Below are 23098 nucleotides of genomic sequence, written 5' to 3'. Positions count from 1 at the left end.
TTCTCGTTATCAATTTTTTTTGCTTAACTCATTTGAAAAAGTAGAAATTTGATTATAACATTAAATATTTTATTTGTTTTTAGTAGTAATTTTTTCCTGATTTCGAGAGCATGCGTTAGGTACGCTGTGTTCTTTTCAGTTCCCTTGACAATGTGTATGCAAAATTTCATTATGATCGGTTGATTAGTTAATACGTGCACGAGTAAAAAGCAAACAAACAAACAATCACATTTTCACATTTATAATCTTAGTAATAATATTAGACATCAGTTTAATGGAATTATGAAAATGAAAGTACATCTTAAAATATTTTACAATAATAATTTTGGCATTTTACGGCCACCGTTATTTTGACTGAAATCAACGCATTATCAAATGATGCTTATTTAGTACGCACAAGTACCGTACATAGTTGGTCTCATGTAAAATTTTATTACACAAACATTGAAACATAATGCATACATTTATAAGAAGTATACATCAAATTGTAAAATGTTCATTATAAGAACAATAATGTTTTTTAATTACATTACATTTATATAATGTGTCTCATTTAATGGCAAACCACCAAATTTTAATAGCTTATTTTATTTACAAACGTACGATAGAAACAGTCATACTTATATAAATCCACAATGTGTGTCCACTATCTACGGTCCTTAATTTAAGAATATGTTCCACAATTATTTCACTACTACCTGTAACATTAAAAATTAATATCTTCATTTCTATTTCTAAATTGATAATAAAACTCATCCGCAAGTTTAGTATATCTATTACTCTACGATGATTTATGCTTATATCTAATAAATAGAAATACTAAAAAAGTTTTTCATATCCGTACACAGACTACAATATTTCACATTTATTCGTGTCATAGATCAGGTGTCCATGGAGAAGGAAAAAGTTTCTATTCAGGTGTTGAATTTACACATAAATGTTTGGTGAAATGAATTGTTAATATTTCGTTGCATTTGATATTCATTGAATTTATTTTATAATTTTACACTATAAAGTATTTATATACATTATTTCATACGTTACAAAAAATCATTACTTTTCGGATCTTTGAATGCAATTATTTACAAATTAGATATGAGAAAGATTATGATTATATCAAATTTACCTAGTCTAGGTTAGCGCAATGTAATTTTTTATTTCATTAAAATTAGTAATCATATATATATTTATCATATTAGTAATCATACCTTGGATAAATTACATGAACATCGGGATGAACGGATATTTGCGTGGCTATACGTGAGGGTATGTGTGGAGACATGACTGCTGCGTTGATTGCTCGTATGCGCGCGCGCAACCTTTCATAGTGTTCTGGTTGATATTGGGCGGCAATGGTGACAACGCTCCCTGAATACTGTTAGACAAATCGCGTTGCTTTTATATATAACCAATATTATTAATTATCATACTACTCATTTCTATTATAACAGCTATATTTAATTGATATAAGGTAATATTAATGAAACTTCTCGTTGATTTTAATTGGATGTAATCAATTTATGAAATAATTCAATTTTGGATAGCACATTGTGCTTTTTAAACACATTTAGAATTATTTCGACGGAGTTTAGCTTAAGCACAAGTTAAGCTAAGCTCCCTGTCAACACCGGCAAAATATCCAACTATAACAACAATGTTGCACGAAGAACTGTATTTATTTATTTGAATTAATGTCTTGAAAAAAATAAATAAATAAAACAACTTATTTCGTTTACCTTTAAATTAAATTGTTAAATTGGTATCAACAGATTGGTAAAAATATTAAAAGTTGTCGGATTGTTACAAATTTACTTTACAATGTTAAAAAATAAATGCTTAAACAGATTACTTTGGGTTAATACTAATTACAAACGTAATAAAACACTAAAGAATTATAAATTATATTAGATTAAAAATATGTACATTTATTATTTGATTGGTTTGGTACCTTTAATGCAGCTGCTGCCTGCTCGTGTGTTGCTCGCGTTAGATCTCGTCCATCAACGCTCAGAATTCTATCACCCCTATGAAGCAATCCAAAAGCCGCTCCTTCGGTTGACACACCAGATACAAATACACCGCAAGTATCGTCTTCCGGACCAATGCTACCATCGACTTCACCTCCCAGTCCTCCAACTATATCCATTCCTAATCGGGAACCCGTCCGCACCAGACGTACCATGCGCACACATCTGTTTAATTATAACATACAATTAAACAATTAATTATTTACATACGCTGAATAAAATCACTAAATCATGCGCTAATTAAAATTATTCACTTACTTAGCACAACCTTATATTCCGGTATACGCATATTATTCAATTGTGTGAATTTGAATCACATTTCAAGTGAGTAAAACTAAACTTAGACAAATAGTTAATTATTGATATTTAATGTGACAAATAATGTCGACCATTATCGATGTTCCTGCTCTAATTGAGCCCCATGGAATTATACGTGATGTTAGCAAGAGACTTTGGAATTGGTTTCCTGGGAACGAAGACGTTGGTGGGGAACGCTATACGCGTTGACAAACTAGCACCGTCTAATACCAAGAAATAATGTTAAGGCCGGTTACAGGTTACGGCTCTTAATTTTTTTTAATTATCATTATTTATAAGGTTATCTTTTAGTTTTAAATTTTTATTAATGATACCTAAGAGGATAAAACAAGATTTTTTATAATTTATGGTAAATGGTCACCACTGTCCATAGACATTGGTGAAGTAAGAAATAATAACGACTCCTTAAGTCGCTAATGCACAACCAACCTTGGGAACTTAAATGTTATGTCTCTTGTACGGGCACGAGTTACACTGGCACACTCAATTATAAAATGAGGTATTCCGTGCAATCATATAGTCGATTAATTGAAAAAAAATTGTTATCATGGTTACGCAGATTGTGTGCCATGACTGAAACTAAGGTTTGGGCAATGCAGGTTACGAAAACTCTAATACTTAAGAAAATTCAGCCAGTATTTAACAAAAACACTTATCAATGCTATCTGATATGCTTTCTAAATATAGAATTTCGAAATCGTATAAATATATTGTCATAAGATAAAATAGCTTACCGAAATATTAAACATTTATTTGTTTAAATTTTGTAGCAAGCAAAATAGCGACTTTTTGAATAGGTGCCAATATGCATTCGATTGCTACTAATCGTGCGCTGCATTACAAAATACCTTGGAATTTTATTTAGCTCCTCTTCAGATAGATCATGAAGGGTTGAGCAGGATGTAGCCTGGTTTTTTGCTGTGAATACAATATTTTATCAGTAATCGCGTATTTTTATCTATTTATGTAAGTCTAATATGTTTCATAAAAGACCAAAAATAGTATGGTTGAAGATTACATTATGGTTATTTAAACTTTTACGAGAGTACATAAATTTTCTCACTTATTAATTAGTTATTTATTTCAAAAATTGTAATTAAAGAGACAGAATATATCACGACGCCAAGAAACATATCGTCACTATCGAATTCACACAATAAAATTATTCTTATTAAAATAAATATGGTGCAATTATTGATTTTGATTTGTTAAGCTTACAAGAATAAAGCGGTGCAGTCCGAGCAACGGGTGGTATAGATCCAGCGGCTGGCAGAACCACTAATGTGACGTGATCTCCTGTACTACGCAACGCTGAGACGGCCATCGCATGAGTAACTCCTATCAACGACGTTTCAATTCCCTGATTACAAAAAGAAAATATCACATCACATTCTATATCAGTTTGTAAACAGTGATTCTCTTAGGAATCATAAAATTGTGTTATTAAAGTAGGTATAAAATTATAAATGAACGAATATTGTTTACCCAGTTAATTATTGTTGTTGTTTACACAGGCGAGTGAACGACCCCAAGTGTACTTTTAATGTTTCCTTTTGAATTCATTTGACTGACTAAATCGATTAATACGAACGAAGGTCAAAATTCTCATTTTAACGCATCATCTAATCGTGATCTTTCCACTGATATTACACATATTAACATTATTTAATGACAAATACTTACAGTTTCTCCTTTGACAGCTAAAATTTTATCTCCTAGTTTTAATCTACCGTCGTGGTGGGCAGCACCTCCAACAGCAATATGAGATATAAAAATGCCCTCTCCTCCTGCCACGTCGTCTGCTCCACCAGCGATACCTAATCCTAGTCCCCGTACTCCACGACAAAGTGTTACAACCATTGCCCTACGAGCTCTTCTAACTCTCTGTTGAGAAATGAAATGTATGCTATTTGTCACTCCAGAAAAAAAAAAACATTAAAAAATTAATAGATTTCTTTTTTGGCAAATATATATTTCGATTTAGTTTTGACAATGATTGTTTGATTGTTTTATTATAATAATAATCACAATACTTACTAATCTCACAACATTTCCAGCTCTTTGTAACGCATCTACTGCAACAGAGTGTGGAGCGCCTTCTACAGAGATGTCGTTTACCTAAATAGGCATACTCATAATTAAAAAATTATCATTTATTAAGAAAACACAAACAGCTAATTAAATCTCGATATATGAGAATGTATAGTTCAATTATTTGAAGACATTCAATGTGCCTTATTAAATAGATTGCTATTAATTAGTATTTTTATAACCGTTAATAGAAAAAACAATAGTAATCGTATTTGAAATAAGAATGTCTACAGAGTTATCAAATTAGTAACTTACCTTGTGACTTTTTTTCCGATATAACTATTTTAGAAGTAGATGGATTACTAAATTGTAAATCTTTTTTGTTGGACCTTGAATATTTTAAAGGGTAACCAAAAGCAGGTAAATTGCTAGAGACCGTTGTATCTATCTATGGCTGTGTTTCTTTAGCTCATTTATCCTTCAGAATAAAATACCTAAGCATTAATAAGCAACTATTGAGCCATTCAACTCAAAAGCAATTCTTACATGTCTGTTAAATATAGGTCTGTTTAATATATGTCTCAATAGCTTAGTATGCGATTCGAATAATTATGGGAAAGTCGGAAGTTCGATCCACGCTTTACTGTCGTCCCCAATCGTATAGTATTCTTAGTATTAGCAATATTATGATAATTACAATAAAACTATATTTGTCAAAAATATAACGTAGCCTTTGCTATATTATGAATGTTAACAAAGCAAACACTACAATAAGAATATTTTACGGCAACATCTATAATACGGCTTGAAATGCTATGAAATATCTTTCAACACTGAGAAAGTTTCAAAATTTGACTTAAATACTTTCATAGCGGCATTTAAATTATGAGAATGCTTATTAATATTTATATTCCTATCTTTAATTTAACTCTACGTCGTAATTTCATCCTCCGCCAACTTTTGAACTGAATATGAGTAAGTTAGTCAATACTTGAATTATAAATCTTTAATACGCTTACACTCAAACAAATAGCAATCGAATTATTCTCACATTTAACGTAACATTTAAAACTATAAAGTTTTAATACATTTATTGACTCGTAATATACAGCACATCAATTTATTTACTTTTCAGTCTGGTATTAAACTAAATAATAAAATACTGTGTAATTAAGCTTATTACATCCCTTGATTTCCGTAAATGTTGCGACACCCAAGTCCAAATATAAATTTCATCACTATTTTATTTATGTATTATTTATGATTATTATTATGGATTAAGTATATGTATACCTGCAGCAAGATGTCGCCGGTTTGAAGACGGCCGTCGTTCTTAGCTGCGCCATTTTGTGCTATTCGAGTGATGCTGACGTCACCACCGCTTTCACTACCCGCTATACTCAACCCTAGACCACTAACACCCCGTTCTAGTGTCACATCCGTCGTTTCCCAGACATCGTCGGGATTAGATGTACTATGATGCATTAAATACTGTAACAAAATATATTATGAACCAGATTGTTTCTATGGAAAATAATTAAATTTCAATTAAGAGGCTCTACAAATTTGTCGGTGTGCCTCTAAATGTCTTCCTCTTGTTTGGCTTTTTATCTTAAAATATTACTAAAAATACTGACTTACGCATAATGTTTACCGAAACCAACAAGTATTAAATTATTATAAACATAAATTAAACAGATGAAAAATCATTGGTGCTTGCCAATCATTTTGTATCCAAAACTTTTGATTAAGATTTTTTTTATGTAAGAGGGTCGCAAACGGGTAGAAGAAAGGTCACCTGATGGAAAGCGATTACCACCACTCATGGACACCTGCAACACCGGATGCCTTGCAGGTGCGTTTCCGGCCTTTACTTAGATTTACGTGGTCTAGACACTAGGCCACCTCCGATTTGCATTGTAATGTATTTTCGTATAAAACATTTTAATTTAGTCTTTTAAATAATAATGCATGTCGTAATTGCCCACTTGTAAGTAAAAGTGCATTAAGCTCGCTTTTTAAAAGTACTAAGTGTGTATTACTTCGATAAAAGCAAACTGCAGCAAATATTTATATTGGATAAGGATTGGCGTTTTGTATAGTAACGAAACTTGACTTGACGAACTTCTACTGAGCGGTAGTTTTAAAAAAAGTATAATAAAAAAAATGTTTTATTAATGGTCAATATTTCAAGGCAATAAACTCTTACTGTAATAATATTACAAATTAAACCAAGTATATAAAATATTTTTTTAAAAAACTTTGTCTATTTATTACACAGTATTAAGGAAGTGTTATGAAAAATGATTAATAAAATTGTAACATACTAGAAAATTAAACAAAATTAACGTTTTTTTTTTTTTTTTTATAGAATAGGAAGGCGGACGAGCATATGGGCCACCTGATGGTAAGTGGTCACCAACGCTCTTAGACATTGGCATTGTAAGAAATGTCAACCATCGCTTACATATCCAATGCGCCACCAACCTTGGGAACTAAGATTTTATGTCCCTTGTGCCTGTAATTACACTGGCTCACTCACCCTTCAAACCGGAACACAACAATATCAAGTATTGCTGTTTTGCGGTAGAATATCTGATGAGTGGGTGGTACCTACCCAGACGAGCTTGCACAAAGCCCTACCACCAGTAAAAAGCCCTACCACCAGTAAAACAAGTTGTTCTTCGTGAAACAAGTTCGTTAATCAGTTGTGTAAGATCTCATGGAATACGTTTTCTTATAAGAACTTTAAAAAGCTATTGTAAGCTCTGCGTTTTAATAGAAGCGCTCCACTGGAATAGGTCAGGATATTATGAGATCCTCAGCATTTTTAAAGAAGCCATTCTATTTTACTAACATATTAATACGCTGTTTTTTTACTTGAATGTTTTATATCTTATTTTTATATTAGACGGTAATTGTGGAGTTTTTATACTGTAAGGCAAATCTGTCACGTAAACAGTTTATCTAAAATCTCACATTCTTGCGAACACATATCCCTTGGGTGACATTAAGTCCAAGATGACTTTGTGGACTATCGATGAATTAAAGATGTCGATTGTATTACTCTGAAACGTTGAGATTTCCAAGCAAGTATTTGTTATGTACTTATGAGACACGTATTGTATAAATGAAATTTAAGTATAGATGTAAAGTATGTGATCAAAAAAGCTAAAGTATAAAGTAAACGTATACTAAACCTACTCAATTTAAATTATTTAGCTTAAGTATTCATGATTGCATCGATTTACCCAAAATTTGTATTTTTGTTTGACCAAAAAATTTGGACTAACGAAATAACAGAAGTGTTTGTTTTCGTTCTAATGATCAGTGGTCAACTGTGCCAATAAAAGATAGTAAAAAAAAATACCTGAAAGCTTCCTGCAACCTTTTCACTAGCTTCCGGACTCAGCGTCGATTGTTCACGCCCGCTTTCGTAGCTGCTAACGTTCGCTGCAAACAAAAGCAAAAATGTCACAAAATGGAAAAGTCGTGTTCATGAGAGGCATCTTGTAAATGTTAATTTAAATGAAAGGAAACTCTACATTAATTTGTGTAAGCGCAGAAGGCTAGACTGTGATGTGTTATAATGACATTATAATTATAATAAACAAATATTGCAACGATTATAAATACTCGAATAAACTTTACAAATATCAGATATTATAATATATTTGTCTATTCTATAATCGTTGATCTGGAAGCCAATATTGATAAATGATTGTCTTATGTAAAATAATATTTTTGATATTTATACTTATATTTTTAATAATTTAGTTATTTTCTATATAAAATGTATTATTTTAATTATTATTATATAATTAATTTTTGTCTCACTTTTTAATTATAGCAATTCGCATGAAACTTTATTTTCCTAAAAACACTAATAATTCCGACTTTTAAAACTAACCTTTGATACATATGTTACAATATATCCACGTTGGTATGGTCACCTAAAGGTAATGGTGCATTTATTTTTATTTAGTTCTATAAAGAAAATAGAAGCGTAAATATATGCTCAAAAGAAATGCTCTTATACTATAAAAACCAACTGCAATGCGCCAGCAAAATTTTACGAGGGAATATGTAAGCGATTTTATGCATTTAAGATTTTTTAAGATTACAAACAATAAACACGTAACAACAATTTTAATTAAATAATTAGACTATATATACTATATTTTAAATTTAAACTAAGTATAAATATAAACTAAATAGTCCGCACTTAATAATTTTTTCCCGAGTCTTGTTCTTGGCAAGAGTAGGTATTTGTTACAAAAAAAACAGGTGAACACTAGACAGGGGTGCATGTCAGTCACCTCCACGTGGTGCACCCTGGGCAACGGGGTCGACGAGCAATCCGATGTTTTCTCGGAGTGCCTGTCGACCGCGGCTGAGACTGACGCGACGGTAATGCCACGGGCCGTTCCTGGTTCTTCTTTGTTCAGCAGAGCGGACTGTGCGAGCGGCATCGTGGCAAGCAATAGGTGGCAGGAAGGAACTCTTTTGGTTTCTTTCTTTTTCTGTTCCATTTCCTTTTGGTTGTTTTGTTTTGTTTTATTATCTTTCTTTGCTTTTGTTTTATTTTGATTTTGTTTTATTTTGTTGGCAGGCCTCCCGAATCTGGGGTCACACGGTGGTCGGCGACTTAGTTGCCAGGTCTAGCTGCCAGGAGGTGGGAGAGGCGGGTTCGCTCAGTGTAGGTATTGATGCTGAGTGGACAGACTTTGGTCACCGCCTCTCAAACTCGTTTCCCCATCCGGGTGTTGTGGACATGTCTCGCAGCCCGTGATGGGACCCAGGGCCTTGCCTTTACCGGCTGGGTCAAGAGGAGACAACCTCAATAAAAAAAATTAGTTTGTAGATCCCGTGATACCACCAGACCTCACGGTGGTATAGGGTTACCAAGGTACAGGGGGCACTGCCTTGGTGGACTGTTTATTTCCCCCATACTCGAAATGAATAGACTGAATAAAACATCTTCTAAAAACAACGAACTTAACGATCATTTGGTTAAAGTTAACATGCGGCCACTAAGGCAAAGGACCGTTCCTTACGACGCTCGGTACGAGACGGAGGATGCACTGGCCGCGTACAGTGCGGCGGCCAAGTTGGCCACGGAAGGAGGGCGGCCCGTGCTCGGAAACGCCAACCCGGCGGGACCGAGGACGTGCCGCATACGTCTGCCGCACTGGACGCGGCAGTGCAGGAGGCTCGCGACGTCGTCCTGCAGGTTGCCGATAGGTCGGGCAACCAGAAGGGCACGTTCGTTTGGGCTCTAAAGACCACCGCCGACACCATTAAAGTTGCGGTGGCGGATCTAAGGGCCCTCACTGTGACGGAGAGGTGGCGCGACTGGCGGCGGCTAACAAGCGACTTTCCGGCCAACTGGCTGAGTTGCGCCGGGAAGTCGCCGAAATGCTCCAGCGGCCGGCGGCGGCGACGGAGGCGAACCTCCAGAACCTCATGGAGGAGGCGCTGTGCGCACCGTAAGCAGTTCAGCATGATGCTGAACGCTCACCTCGAGGACCTCGAGGGCCGCCTCCTTCCGGACGTGGAGGTCGCAGCCGAGGGCTGCGACCTCCACTGGCCGCTGACCGTAGGGCAGCGCAGGCAGCGGCCGTAGGAGCAGTGAGAAAGGAGGCTCATGCCACCTCCCGCGCAACTGAGGGCGTCCCGTCCAGCCTGCTGTCAGGCCGAAGTGACCTAAGAGAAGTATGGCTGCCCAAGAGGCAGCAGCCAGGAGGGAGGCTCCTCAGCCGTCCGCAGAGCTAGCCGCCACTCCGACCACGTGGAGCGCCGTGGTCGGAGGAAGAAGGAAGGGGGAAGCAGGAATTAGAGAGAATAATTCCTCAGAGCACTCGCCGTGATACAGTCGATAGAAAGCGCTCAGTGCTGCTATCTCACGACGCAATTGTAAAGGTTCAAGGGTGTTTGTGACCTTTACGTCGCCAATAATGCGTACTGCACGTCACTGCAACAGGTCCAAGGCCTCCAGTAGGTACTTAGCGGAGCCATCCCAAAGGTGCGAGCAATATTCCACGCAAGACCGTATCTGTGTTTTGTATAACAGGCACAGTTGTTGTGGCGTGAAAAAACGCGGTACCTTGTTCAAAACTCCGAGTTTCCGTGAAGCTGTTTTTATAACAGTCTCGATGTAATCCCTTGGATTAAAGTCGTAGCGAACGTCAATCCCCAGCATGGCGATTTTGCTTTGTATCACCAGCGGAGTACGACAGAGGGTGGCAAGAGGAGAAAATGCTGACTTTTACGCTGTGAGAGCGCATACCTGTGTTTTCTTGCCATTAAACTCAACAAGAGTATCAGAGCCCCATTTGGCGATGAGCTCTAATGTCCTATCGAATTCCTTCCGCCTCTCCTCAATTTTTTTTTTTTTTTGTGCCTGTAATTACACTGGCTCACTCACCCTTCAAACCGGAACACAACAATATCAAGTATTGCTGTTTTGCGGTAGAATATCTGATGAGTGGGTGGTACCTACCCAGACGAGCTTGCACAAAGCCCTACCACCAGTGAAATTTCCGCTCGCCCAGCCACTGCGCGTCCGTGGTATCCACCATGCACTGTACTATCGTCTGCATAGCAATGTATGTTCCCAAGAGAGAGCATATCATTGATATGCAAAAGAAAGAGTGTGGGAGATAGCACAGATCCCTGGGGGACCCCAGCATTCACTACATAGAACTGTGAAGCGCAACCATCAACTAAAACACGAAGGCTACGCTTGTGTAGGAAGCTGGCAATCCAGGTGCATAGCTGAGCAGGCAGACCATATGCCGGCAGCTTGGAGAGAAGACTTCTGTGCCAGACCCTGTCGAAAGCCTTGGAGATATCGAGGCTGACAGCCAACGATTCTCCATGCTTGTCGATAGCTTCACCCCAGAGGTGTGTTACGTACGCTAGAAGATCACCTGTGGACCGTTTTGGTCGAAACCCGTATTGACGATCATTAATTAGACAGTGATTTTCTAGGTAATGGATCAGTTGGTTGTTTAAAATCCATTCCATCACCTTACAAAGTACTGAGGTGATAGCTATTGGCCGATAATTTGCTGGATCAGACCGATCCCCTTTTTTGGGAAACGCTTGCACGTTAGCTCTTCTCCAAGCCTCCGGCACACATCCCGAAGAAAGAGAAAGTTGGAACAGGCGCGTTAACACAGGAGACAGCTCCGCTGCGCACTTCTTTAGCACTATGGCTGGTATTCCATCGGGACCGCTAGCTTTCCGTACATCAAGTGATTGCAGCTCCGCACGCATATAATACACTACACAATACAATAAAATACACTGACCCGCCGGACGGAATGGCCACCGAACTCCCCCCCCCCGGAAGTGGCCGCTGGGATCCCACCTTCCGGTCACCAACCGGCACGACGGTCCACCCCGAGATTATGCGTGACCTGGTGGGGCAGCCTTGCGAGCTGGTTAGGCACGCTCGGGGCCCTGTACAATGCCACGGGCGGCCAGCGGAACAGCCGTTTCTTCGGGTCTCCCTGTCCGACCATGCCGCCTGCAGCAAGTCGTGCCAGGGTGGGAGGGGCGCCGCACCCAAGAAAAGGTGGCGACGAAAGGCCCGGTAGCCGCGTCTCCGAGTAACGGTAACGGCGCCCTGACTCGGGTGTGCGATGCGGCGATGCCGAGGGCGAAACCGCACCCGCCACGTTGGCGGTGTACTGGCGGAGCTCCGTTGGCTGCGCAAGGCGTGCGTGGCGGCATGGCGCAGTTACGTTCGGTGTAGGAGACGAAGGGTCCGTGATTACGACGCGGAGGAGGTCTTCTACACCGAATATAGGACCGCCAGCCAAGCTCTACAAAAGGCCATAGCACAGGCCAAAGAGGCGGCGTGGGAGGAGTGGCTGGAGACGCTCAACAGCGATCCGTGGGGGCGTCCGTATCGGGTCGCGACCCTGAGCTCCCCCGTTGACCAGCAGTCTCCAGCCGCAGCTCCTGGAGTGGCTGGTGTACACGCTCTTTCCCGAGCGGGGAGAGTTCGTGCCACCGACCATGGTGCCCATGTTCCGCAGGGTTCGCTACTAGGACCGCTCCTGTGGAGCATCGGCTACGACTCCGTGCTGCGCGGGGCCACGTTACGGGGGGTCAGGGTCACGTGCTACAATGACGACACACTCGTGTCGGTCCGCGGCGGCTCCTACAGGGAGGCGGCCTATCGCGCCACGGCTGGGGTGGCGCACGTGGTCCATCGAATCAGCGCGTTGGGCCTCCAGGTGGCCCTACACAAATCCGAGGCCCTCGTTTTTCATGGACCTCGGAACGCGCCACCTCCGGGGGCGGTGATAACGGTGGGTGGAACTTCCATCACCGTCGGGTCGACGATGGAAGTACCTGGGACTCGTCCTCGACGGCAGGTGGAAGTTCGAAGAGCACTTCCGGCGCTTGGCCCCAAACCTGGTGGCTGCAGCCGGAGTGCTAGGGAGGATCCTCCCGAACATGGGTGGGACAGGAGGCACTTGCAGGCGCCTGTACACCAGCGTCGTGCGCTCGATGGCGCTCTACGGGGCGCCGATTTGGGCGAATGCTCTGAGTGCCCGTAACGTCGCTTCGCTGCGACGTCCGCAGCGAACGATGGCGCTCAGAGCGGCTCGAGCGTACCGCACAGCGTGCTTGCTCGCCGGAAGTCCGCCATGGGACTTCGAGGCTGAGGCTAACTCGAGGGTCCACGTGAGGTTCGGATATGGTGGGAGGAGGCCCGCGAGAGGGTGTTCGCCTCGTTGCGGTCATTCGGCCGGTGCTGAGGAAGTGGGTCGAACGCAAGCACGGCCCACCCACGTATCACCTCACACAGCTTTTGACCAGCCACGGTTGCTTTGGCCGGTACCTGTGTAAGGTGGTCGGTAGGGAACTGACGGTGGAGTGCCACCATTGTGGCGGAGGAACCGTGGATACGGCGGAACACGATGGATACGCGCTCAGAGTGCCCGATTTGGGCGGAGCCTCGCGCGGTCCTATCCACGGCTGTAGGAGGAGTCCTGACGCTTCCGGCCCTCGTCGAGAAGATGGCTGGAAGCGAAGAGATCTGGACGGCAATGTCCCGGTTCAGCGGATGCGTCATGTTGCAAAAGGAGGCAGCAGAGCGGGAGTGGGAGGACGACGTGGACTCACTCCCGCAACGAAAAAGGAGGCCTCTTCGACGGTGACGTGCCTTCGCAAGCCGGACGCTGCCGCAGAGTTAAGGTGTAGTCGGCGGCGGAGCCAGTGCATTGATCCGCCGCGGGGCGTTGAGCCCTAACGCCCAGCCTCCAGTGGCGGACTCGGGAGAGTCCGTCACGCTACGGGACGGAGGCAGAGAGGAGGGAGGCGTGCCCTAACATCATAGCGCGCTCTCGAAGTGGGTCGCTGCTGAGTAGCGACGACCGCTGGCGGGGTTGCGGTTGTAAGTCACCACGTTCCCGTGACCCCGCCGCCTTGTGGAGAGGCGGAATTCCGGGGAGGTTTTAGTGGGTAGGCCGGGGCCTTCTGCCCCGTGAGTCCCACATACCCGTCCCGGTCCCCCCGGACCGGGCGGCAGGCGTAAATGCCTTTCCTCCCCGAAAAAAATAATAATGGTGAACACTAGACAGTGTTAACCGATTTAAGAATAGTAAGTTTTCTGATTCTTATTTATGATCCTATGTGCACTATTATTTCGGAACTATTTTATCGATTATTTGTAATACTTTACTGAGCAATTTAAATAACGAGGGAAAGGTTGTAAAATAAATATTTTTTATATAATAAATGATGTTCTTTGAAAGCCGTTGGTCCTGTGCCCTAACTCTTTCCGGTCTTGTCGGATTGCCGTCCCATCGGAATATGAGTTAGGGGTAGAGAGTGCACCTATGTTTGCGCTCACACTTGTGCACTATAATATGTCCTACGCAGTTGGCTAATCGTTCTTGAGATTGGCCGCCGTGGCCGAAATCGGTCTTTAGGACCTTATTCTGTTGTATATGTACATAAAACTCTTATTTAGTAGTCTCAAGCAAATGACGTACTTGAAGGTTTATTTTTACTCTAGAATGCTCTTTAATCTTAGATAGGACGAAAATTCATTTTTAACCTGCTTTGAGTTTTTAAAATGGTCTAGTGGCTACTACACATCCCAAAGCTAGTGGGTAAAAACTGAGCAAGCATAATTCTACAGATGAAATTCTACGCCCTTAGACATTGGCATTGTAAGAAATGTCAACCATCGCTTATAGCCAATGCGCCACCAACCTTGGGAACTAAGATGTTATGTCCTTTGTGCCTGTAATTACACTGGTTCACTCACCCTTCAAACCGAATATCTGATGAGTGGATGGTACCTACCCAGACGAGCTTGCACAAAGCTCTACCGCCAGTAAAAGTTTTTTATACCTCGAAAGAAATTTATATAAATATGTTAGATATACCTAGATACCTTTCTTAAACCTTAAAAAAAGTCACCAAAAAAATTTTATCTCACCACAATTTTTTTCTACAGTCAATTTTTTTTATCAACTACCCTACTAAGTGACGTCAGTTAAATGTTCATTCGTTCGCATAAAACGACAAATGTCTTGTTTTTGGATTGAATATAAAATGTCGAGTAGAAAGTGTTTACGAAGTTCTGATCGATTTTGTTATGTTTATGGACATTTTGAAAAAAAAAGACCTATTGTAGATTGGTTAAATAATGAATAACTTCTTTTTCGTGTTGCAAACCAGAATAAAAATTGGGTGCCTCATGTGTTTTGCGAAAGCTGTAGAATCTCAATAACTCCTGTGGTCATCAGGAAAAAGCGTACACCTTCCATTTGGTTCACCAATGCTATTTTTTTTTATTTAATTATATTTGCCGTGTGGGCAAATATAAAAAAGGGGCTATGGAGAGAGCCTAATTATAAAAAAATGATTGTTATTTTTGTGTTACGAAGACGTGCGATATAATACAAAAAATATAGCGAGTAATTTATACCTATCCTCAAAAAATTGTACAAAGTCAAAATATACTTTATTCAATTATCACAAACACTTTTGTATCGTAATTTTACAATTTTAATTTTAACATTAAGCTACCAGCATCTTAGAGTGTACATTCTACAGAGAAGAACCGTCATGGAACTCATTATTTTTTTTAAGAATAAAAAGAAATGAAATGATTATTTCACCACCAATTACACCTAAATATATATATATATATATATATATATATATATATATATATATATATATATATATATATATATAATCATATACAATTATATTGTATTCTGTACCAACGAATACTAACTCCAAGCCTATCTTTATACAACCCTGTTTAGTATAATAAGCCTGAAAATTGCCATAAAATAGATTTAAGGTTCACAAACATTAACTAAACAACATTTCGGGGAAAATAAAGCCATAAAAATAACTAAAAATTACGATTTAAAAATATGAAATATTTTTATATATCTACTAATATTATAAAAGCGGAAGTGAGTTTGATTGTTTATTACACTCTCACGTCTTAACTACTCAAACGATCGTCATGAAAACACACATATTGTCAGGGGAACAGAGACGTCCATGCGGTACCTAAAACCTGTCCCTATTCCCCATGGCCGTGACTGTACGCGCGGCCGAAGCAGCGAACGAAACTAGTATGTATATTTTATGCAGTAAGTTAAATAAACACTTGTAATTGCTGCCAATTTAATATTTTTTAATTCTATGCCTAAAGATGGAGGGAGAGATCGCTCTTATAGCGATAACACTGCATCGTGCAAGTTTCCGAAATCCCATTGTACAATATATTTTAAAATTATGTTTCGGGATGCAATTAAGAAAATACAAATATGAAGGAAGACTTAAATAATAATATGTTAAATGGATATTCGTTTCACTGTTCGTGTGTGACAAACCATGGAAACTTAGTTATATCCCTGGCACCTGTTGCACTGGCTGACTCACCCTTTAAATCCAAATATATATATATGTATATTGTATATGTATATATATATATATTATATTGAATCAATTACTTGCTAGTAATTGATTCAATATACTGTATATGTATATTGAATCAATTACTTGCCATAAATTGATGATTTATGATGTTACTTTAATTGTTGAAATCAAATTTAAATATTTTTAATAACATTGTTTATATTTATGTTCATTAATATTATTGTAATTTAACTTCTTGATTTTTTTTTTTTTTAACTTTGTAATTAGTCGATTTGATTGTACTCGTAGATTGCATTGTATTTTTGTCTCTTTCTGTTGTCTTTTTTACATGCATACTCTAACATTTGTACTATTTTTAAGTGGAAACTTTATTGGTTTATGATTTAGTAATAATTCCTTAATTCTATGTAATAACACACTGTATGTTTCCCAAATATAAATAAAATAAAATAAAAATAAAAATATCATTACTTTTTTATTATTTCTTTAGTTAAAGATAGAGATGATGTGACTTACTGGTTAGTGCGTGTATCCATACCGTGTTTATCTTAATTTGTGTTTATCTCGTGCTCGACGGAAAATATCGCGAGGAAACAAAAAAATTATAGCTGTTTTGCGGTAGAAAAGCTTGTATAAACATATATTTAATACTTTTACACTAATAAATAAAAAAATATAGAGACTAAATAAATATGCTGCCTTTAAAAGGCGGTTCGGTTATCTTTAAGCGAATGATCTCTTACAGACATCGTTCAGAAATAGGACATGTTGTTTGTATAAAGTGAAGAAAATAGGTTTACAAAACGGCATTCGCTTTTAACTAAAACCAATATATTATAAACAATAACAGCCTGTTAATGTCCCACTGCTGGGCTAAGGCCTCCTCTCCCTTTTGAGGAGAAGGTTTGGAGCTTATTCCACCACGCTGCTCCAATGCGGGTTGGTAGAATACACATGTGGCAGAATTTCAATGAAATTAGACACATGCAGGTTTCCTCACGATGTTTTCCTTCACCGTTAAGCACGAGATGAATTATAAACACAAATTAAGCACATGAAAATTCAGTGGTGCTTGCCCGGGTTTGAACCCACGATCATCGGTTAAGATTCACGCGTTCTTACCACTAGGCCATCTCGGCTTTATATATTATAAAAGTAAAATAATATTGGATGGTAAATTATTTAGCATGAGCAGGTAGACATTTTATTTCATAATATAATGATCGTCTCTTCTATGATTAAGGAAGTATTTAATGATAAAAATCGTTAAAGAGTGACATTTGTGAATATAAATTATATGTAAATATGTTTTAAGTAGTCACTATGTTAATTTGGAAGCTTATTCTCAATGTAATTACAGATACAGAGGCGAGACGGCCCAGTGGTGAGAAAGCGCGCATAGTCTCAATAGTGGAATCAAAATCTGGTATTAATTTGTGTTTATAATTCATCTTGTGCCTGGCGTCGAAAGGGTTAAATCTGTATGTGTCTAATTTCAAAGAAAATCTCTCGTTTAAACCAAATAACATTTGAGCAGCGTGGTGGAATAACATAATAGTCAGCAGTCCAGCTGTGGGACACTAACAGGTTGTTTCTTTTATACTCTGTACTAGAAATTATATTAAAGTAACATATTGTCATATCGGTTTCATTGAAATCTATCATTCTCATCTTATTAAACAAGAACTTATTACTAAATATTTTGCTTTTAGGTACGTTAGTAATTCTTAAATAAACTTTAATATTATTAGGAAAGCTACTAACTACTAAATGAACTACTACTAACTACTAAATGAACTGGATAGTATAGTGCCCGGCAATAAATATTGCACATCGATCTCGGCTTATTTCGGCTTCGTAGAGCCTTATCTGTGTCGCATACTACCTATGTGACGTTTCTTAGTATTTGTACAACTGCGGGAGATTGCGGTCGCGTCCAATTTAAAATATACATATAGATTTGTAAAACCCCCAACTTTTAATAATTTAAGGTTGTACGATGGCACTTTTAGTGTGTTGTTCTGATAATACATCACGAATCACAAAAAAATTGTTGAAAGCCGCCCAACTCAAACACCATATCATTCAGACACGAAATTCCATTTGACTCTAAATTGACGAAAACCCAGATTTACGATTTTATATGTCATCACAAAGAGTGGTTTTCAGAGTTATCCGTGGACTTATATGGTACTTGTTGAACGTGTGCATACTGTGATGCGATTGCTACCATATAATCGGGTTTTTAATCCATGACCATATTTAAATGTATGGTCTTAACTGGAATACTATGTAGCCGCTAGAAAGGTGGATATGAATTTAAATACAGTAAAAATTATTGAGTGAAAAAGTAAATATGATGATCGGAGCTGAAGAATGGAAAAATGTTTGAGATCACGCGATCAAATGTGAAAATGAATATCGAATAATTCAATACGATTTAGACAATTACACTGACAGACTTGTGATAAATACAGCTGATAGTGACAATGATATTGTTCACATTGAGAGCACACATAGTGAAATGAAAGAAATAGAATGAATTGAGAATTTAAATGATAAAAAGTTTTTATTACAATGTGTCATTTTAACAATAGATATAATAGTATTTGTTATATATACTATATCGGTAACTTAAAAAAAAATACATCAACATTATATAATAGTGATCTTTTTATTTTATTTTTCCATAATCTAAGCACTATATTATAAGATATTCTACCGCAAAACAGCAATACTTGATATTGTTGTGTTCCGGTTTGAAGGGTGAGTGAGCCAGTGTAATTACAGGCACAAGGGACATAAAATCTTAGTTCCCAAGGTTGGTGGCGCATTGGATATGTAAGCGATGGTTGACATTTCTTACAATGCCAATGTCTAAGAGCGTTGGTGACCACTTACCATCAGGTGGCCCATATGCTCGTCCGCCTTCCTATTCTATAAAAAAAAAAAAAACTATAGAAAGAATTGGTATATTTTTTTTAATTACACAGAAACTCATAATTGTTTTAAAAACTTCTGGTAGTTAGTTAAGTTAGTGTATCGTGTGACAGAGATAACGCTCCACGAAGCCGAAATCAGTCGACTGTCTCTTTTCAACGGTCGATGTGCAATATTTATTGACGGGTATTTTAAAAAACCCGACTAAATAATTCGTATAGTTCCTTTATTTTATTATGTTTTTACTAATAGTATTACTAAAAAATGCAAAACAACTCTTAATAATCTTTACCTATGACGTCACTAAATAAATAAACGAGTCGAGAAAAAATTATACTTAAGTAGTTTGTTAGAATGTGTGTTCCTAAGTGGTAAAGAAAATTCTGTTCAAAAAGTACAAATGTATTTTGACTAATATTTCTGATGGTATTATATATAATGCAGGACTCCTGAAAAATGAACAAACATTAGGGTGAAGGCAAAACATCGTGTATACAAAGTACTGACTGCTACTAGCTATTCTGACGATGATCATTACGTCAATGATATTTTTTCGTATCTCATTCTTTATTCAGACCCTAGAAATGTGAAGTGGGTAAGATCTTGGATATAATATAATTATTCTATATAATATTTTGACTATTATGTATTTTTGTATTTAAATATTATTAACTCTTTAGTTTAAGTGTATATTTTTAAATTAATTTATTACATTTTTTAACTGTTGTGATAAATAATATTTTTATATGAAACTTACTTACTTATATTTTTCAATATCTAGGGATGGTTATTTGTTCATATGAACATAATCCCCCTGATTACCCTCAAAGGACATTGTTTGTTAAATACCAATTCAATGGAATCAATTTACAATCAGTGAAGATATCGAGTAATATATCCCGTATCTCAAAACGAAAGTGATCGAATAAATAAATAATCAACAAAATCAATTCAGATGGAACAAAAAATTTTGCCGGCTACAATTCAAAGAGCCTTTCTTTTCAAAATTGGCTAATAAAAGATGGTAAAACTGTCTTGACTAACTATTTAGGTAAATACGCAGTCTAAACTATTATACGATGAGACTTAAAATTTAAAGGCTACCTTCGTTTTGCAGTATGAAGGCGCACTAAGAACTTTCATAGACTTCTGTGATGCACACCCTCAATCTTCAAATTCATCCAATTGACCACGGTACTTTTAAGCGATCTCCGAAAAATAAATCTATCTGATCATATACGTGCTATTAGGATTAGACAAAATTAAAATAATAGTTTCGCACAAAAACGCTAAAAAAAATTGACAATGTAAATTGATGAGGCCCTCCTGACTGATTTCGGCCACGGCAGCCATTTCCTTTAGAAACTGACAGGCCACGGCACAGGCCATATTATTATAGAGTATAAATTTGTGCGCAAACACAGCTGTACCTCTAATTCCTTCATTCATAATTCGCAATCCAACATTATCAAATGGAGATCAGTTGCAGGACAAACATTTTGCTTTCCAGACTCCGTCTGCTACTCGGCACAAAAACCCAACATTTCTTTATTGGCTCAAACCAGAGCTTGAACACAGAACCTCGTGATCTTCAACCTTATAAGCCAGCCTCTAGACCAACAATCGTCAGTCGAAGTCGAATGTAAATTATTACAAATTTAAAATGTAATTTCATACACGCTGTTTTTAATAAACAAACTGTATTACGAGTAAGAGGTAATATTTTAACTTACATTCTTCCTTAATTTGTAGCTCAATTTTGTCTAAGTCTTCTATTTCATCGTCATCAAAGTCAGTCTGTACAGTGACATCTCTCGTGAACCTCTGTAGTGTGATTACGTCAAAAGTTGCTTGCTCATTAGGACTGGGCACACGCTGTGTACCCGATGTTTCCTCATCCAGGCATGGTGTGCTCGAAAATCTTGACGATCTCCTATGTTGGATATCTTGTGTTTCCAGTCGAGCACGCTTGCATGCTGTACATCCGCATAATGATCCGCGTACTCGCAGCAGCCACAGTAACCCGAACAGCGCCATCCACGTGCTCATACTGTGTACACCACCTCCATCATATTTCACTGACACTCGCAAATATCTTAAATGTTTATAGTTTAGACACAGTTCATATTTAATTAACTCATATTAACTTTGTTTTGTCATTATTAAAGTCAAACGATTTTGCGATTATAAAAAAATAAATAATGAGTAGTGCACCAATTATTAAAACTTGTATCTTGTAGAAAATGATGTAGAAGTTAGAAGAAATTACGAATACTATATATATACTATGCACATAATTCCCAATAAAAGCGAAAAAAAAAACTTTAAATAATTATGATTTGTCAAATTTAACTAGAAAAAAGATTGTTCTATGTGTATATAAAAATTATATAAATATATTCAAAGTGAAGACAAAACAAACAAAGGCGAGGGTATAATTATATATCTACGATTCCTTATCCTGGGTTACTATTCATGAAAGTTCTTTTTGCATAAGTGTCATGGACGTCTCGGTAAAATGATTAATGGTGCCTACAAAACGTAACCCACTTACATCGACAGCAATGCGAAGTATTCATAAAAAGAGTATCATTTCGTTATAACTGTTCGCTGGAATTCCTTCTAGAGTATAAATTAATCCTAAAAATATTGCGAGTTATTGGCAAAGCGTTCTGAAGATATAATATTTTTGAATTTGAATGGTAAATTTTTTCGAGGCACATTTTTTTTAATGAATAATAGGAAGCGATGGAGATGAATGGAACTAGATTTTAATATTAATTTCTGCTAAACGGTAATCTTCAAAGGTAATTTAATTCTTTATTATCTATTTAATACAAAAATAGGCTCTACATTTTGGTAAAGCGTACAACTGTTATAAAAAGGAACAGATCTAAACCAGAATTAAGTGATTGTGTACAATATACATGATGACGGTATTAATGAATCAAAAAACAAATTATTTTAGAGAAGAAACTATTTTAAAAGGATCCCATTTTAATATACACATTGAGATTAATAAGATTTTTAATAAAATAAAAGTATAAAATTCTGCAATTGGCCATTTTATTTGAAACCAATTAGAGCAAATGACGTCACGCCTCTTTATCTATAACCGTTTCTCTTGAACATTTGTTGTGTTTACGCGTTTCAAAATTATTTTGCATAATTTAATTAGTTGAGTCGTTGATTATTCGCGTTTTTGTGAAGAAAATAAAACATCCAAGATCTATCAATGATGGAACAAGGTTTTGTTAAGGCAAATTTTTCAAATTTTTTGTTGATGTTAGGAGAGAGTCTTTCATCAAAAAAAGACTTTTGCTCATCTGAATTTCGAAATGTGAAAACTTCTTTCTAAGTACATTTCTTCTCTGTAAGTACATCTTTAGTGTTATCATAGGTTTTTTTCTGTTAGCTTTATAGTAGTACTCGCATATGAAGAGCCCTAATATTTTTACCAGTAAGAACTTTTAAGACAATATTTCATTTAGCTCCTCTAGTAATGAATTTGTAAATTTACATATTTACGAATACTTCTATAAATCTAAATATATCATAAATATATAATAAATCTTTATGAATCTTTGGCTCAATTTGCAATTTCTTCAAAATGTTCTGTAACCATACTTTCTTTTAATTGCTTCAAGAACCATCATCTTTCGTTCCTTTTATATAGTCGTTCTGCTTCTGTAGACTGTTCTTCGATCTGGTTGGCATTCAAATGTATTTTTACACAGAGGGACCGCACACCACTTGTAAACTTTAAATTCATTTTTAACCTTAGGAAATACGCAATATTTTCTACCTATCTTCGTTGAGTATAGACATAATACAACATTTACTGTCGT

At 37.4% G+C, this 23098-nt stretch overlaps 1 protein-coding gene across 1 annotated transcript; it reads right to left on the bottom strand.

The window, feature by feature from the left end:
* Window positions 1-559: 559 nt before the first annotated feature.
* On the bottom strand, window positions 560-21350 carry LOC126768939 (disks large homolog 2-like). Its single transcript, XM_050487415.1, has 10 exons — window positions 20984-21350; window positions 7747-7829; window positions 5670-5867; window positions 4383-4463; window positions 4029-4229; window positions 3564-3705; window positions 3194-3263; window positions 1949-2192; window positions 1209-1375; window positions 560-698 (listed from the first exon to the last, which is right to left on the bottom strand). Exons 1-10 carry the CDS (start codon window positions 21297-21299, stop codon window positions 695-697), a joined length of 1506 nt encoding a protein of 501 aa, XP_050343372.1. The 5' UTR covers window positions 21300-21350; the 3' UTR covers window positions 560-694.
* Window positions 21351-23098: the final 1748 nt, after the last annotated feature.

The sequence above is a fragment of the Nymphalis io genome, chromosome 6 (genome assembly GCF_905147045.1).
Source record: "Nymphalis io chromosome 6, ilAglIoxx1.1, whole genome shotgun sequence".
Taxonomy (NCBI): Eukaryota; Metazoa; Arthropoda; class Insecta; order Lepidoptera; family Nymphalidae; genus Nymphalis; species Nymphalis io.
The sequence above is the reverse complement of the archived record's forward strand: the minus strand, read 5'-3'. Positions and strand labels throughout refer to the sequence as shown.

Excerpts from the sequence above, each read along its gene's own strand:
- LOC126768939 (XM_050487415.1), bottom strand. The coding sequence starts at position 21,299 with ATGAGCACGTGGATGGCGCTGTTCGGGTTACTGTGGCTGCTGCGAGTA. Across the intron at positions 7,830-20,983 it reads GCTACAAATTAAGGAAGAAT|CGAACGTTAGCAGCTACGAA; the intron begins GTAAGTTAAAAT and ends TTTTGTTTGCAG. Across the intron at positions 4,464-5,669 it reads CCGGCGACATCTTGCTGCAG|GTAAACGACATCTCTGTAGA; the intron begins GTATACATATAC and ends ATGCCTATTTAG.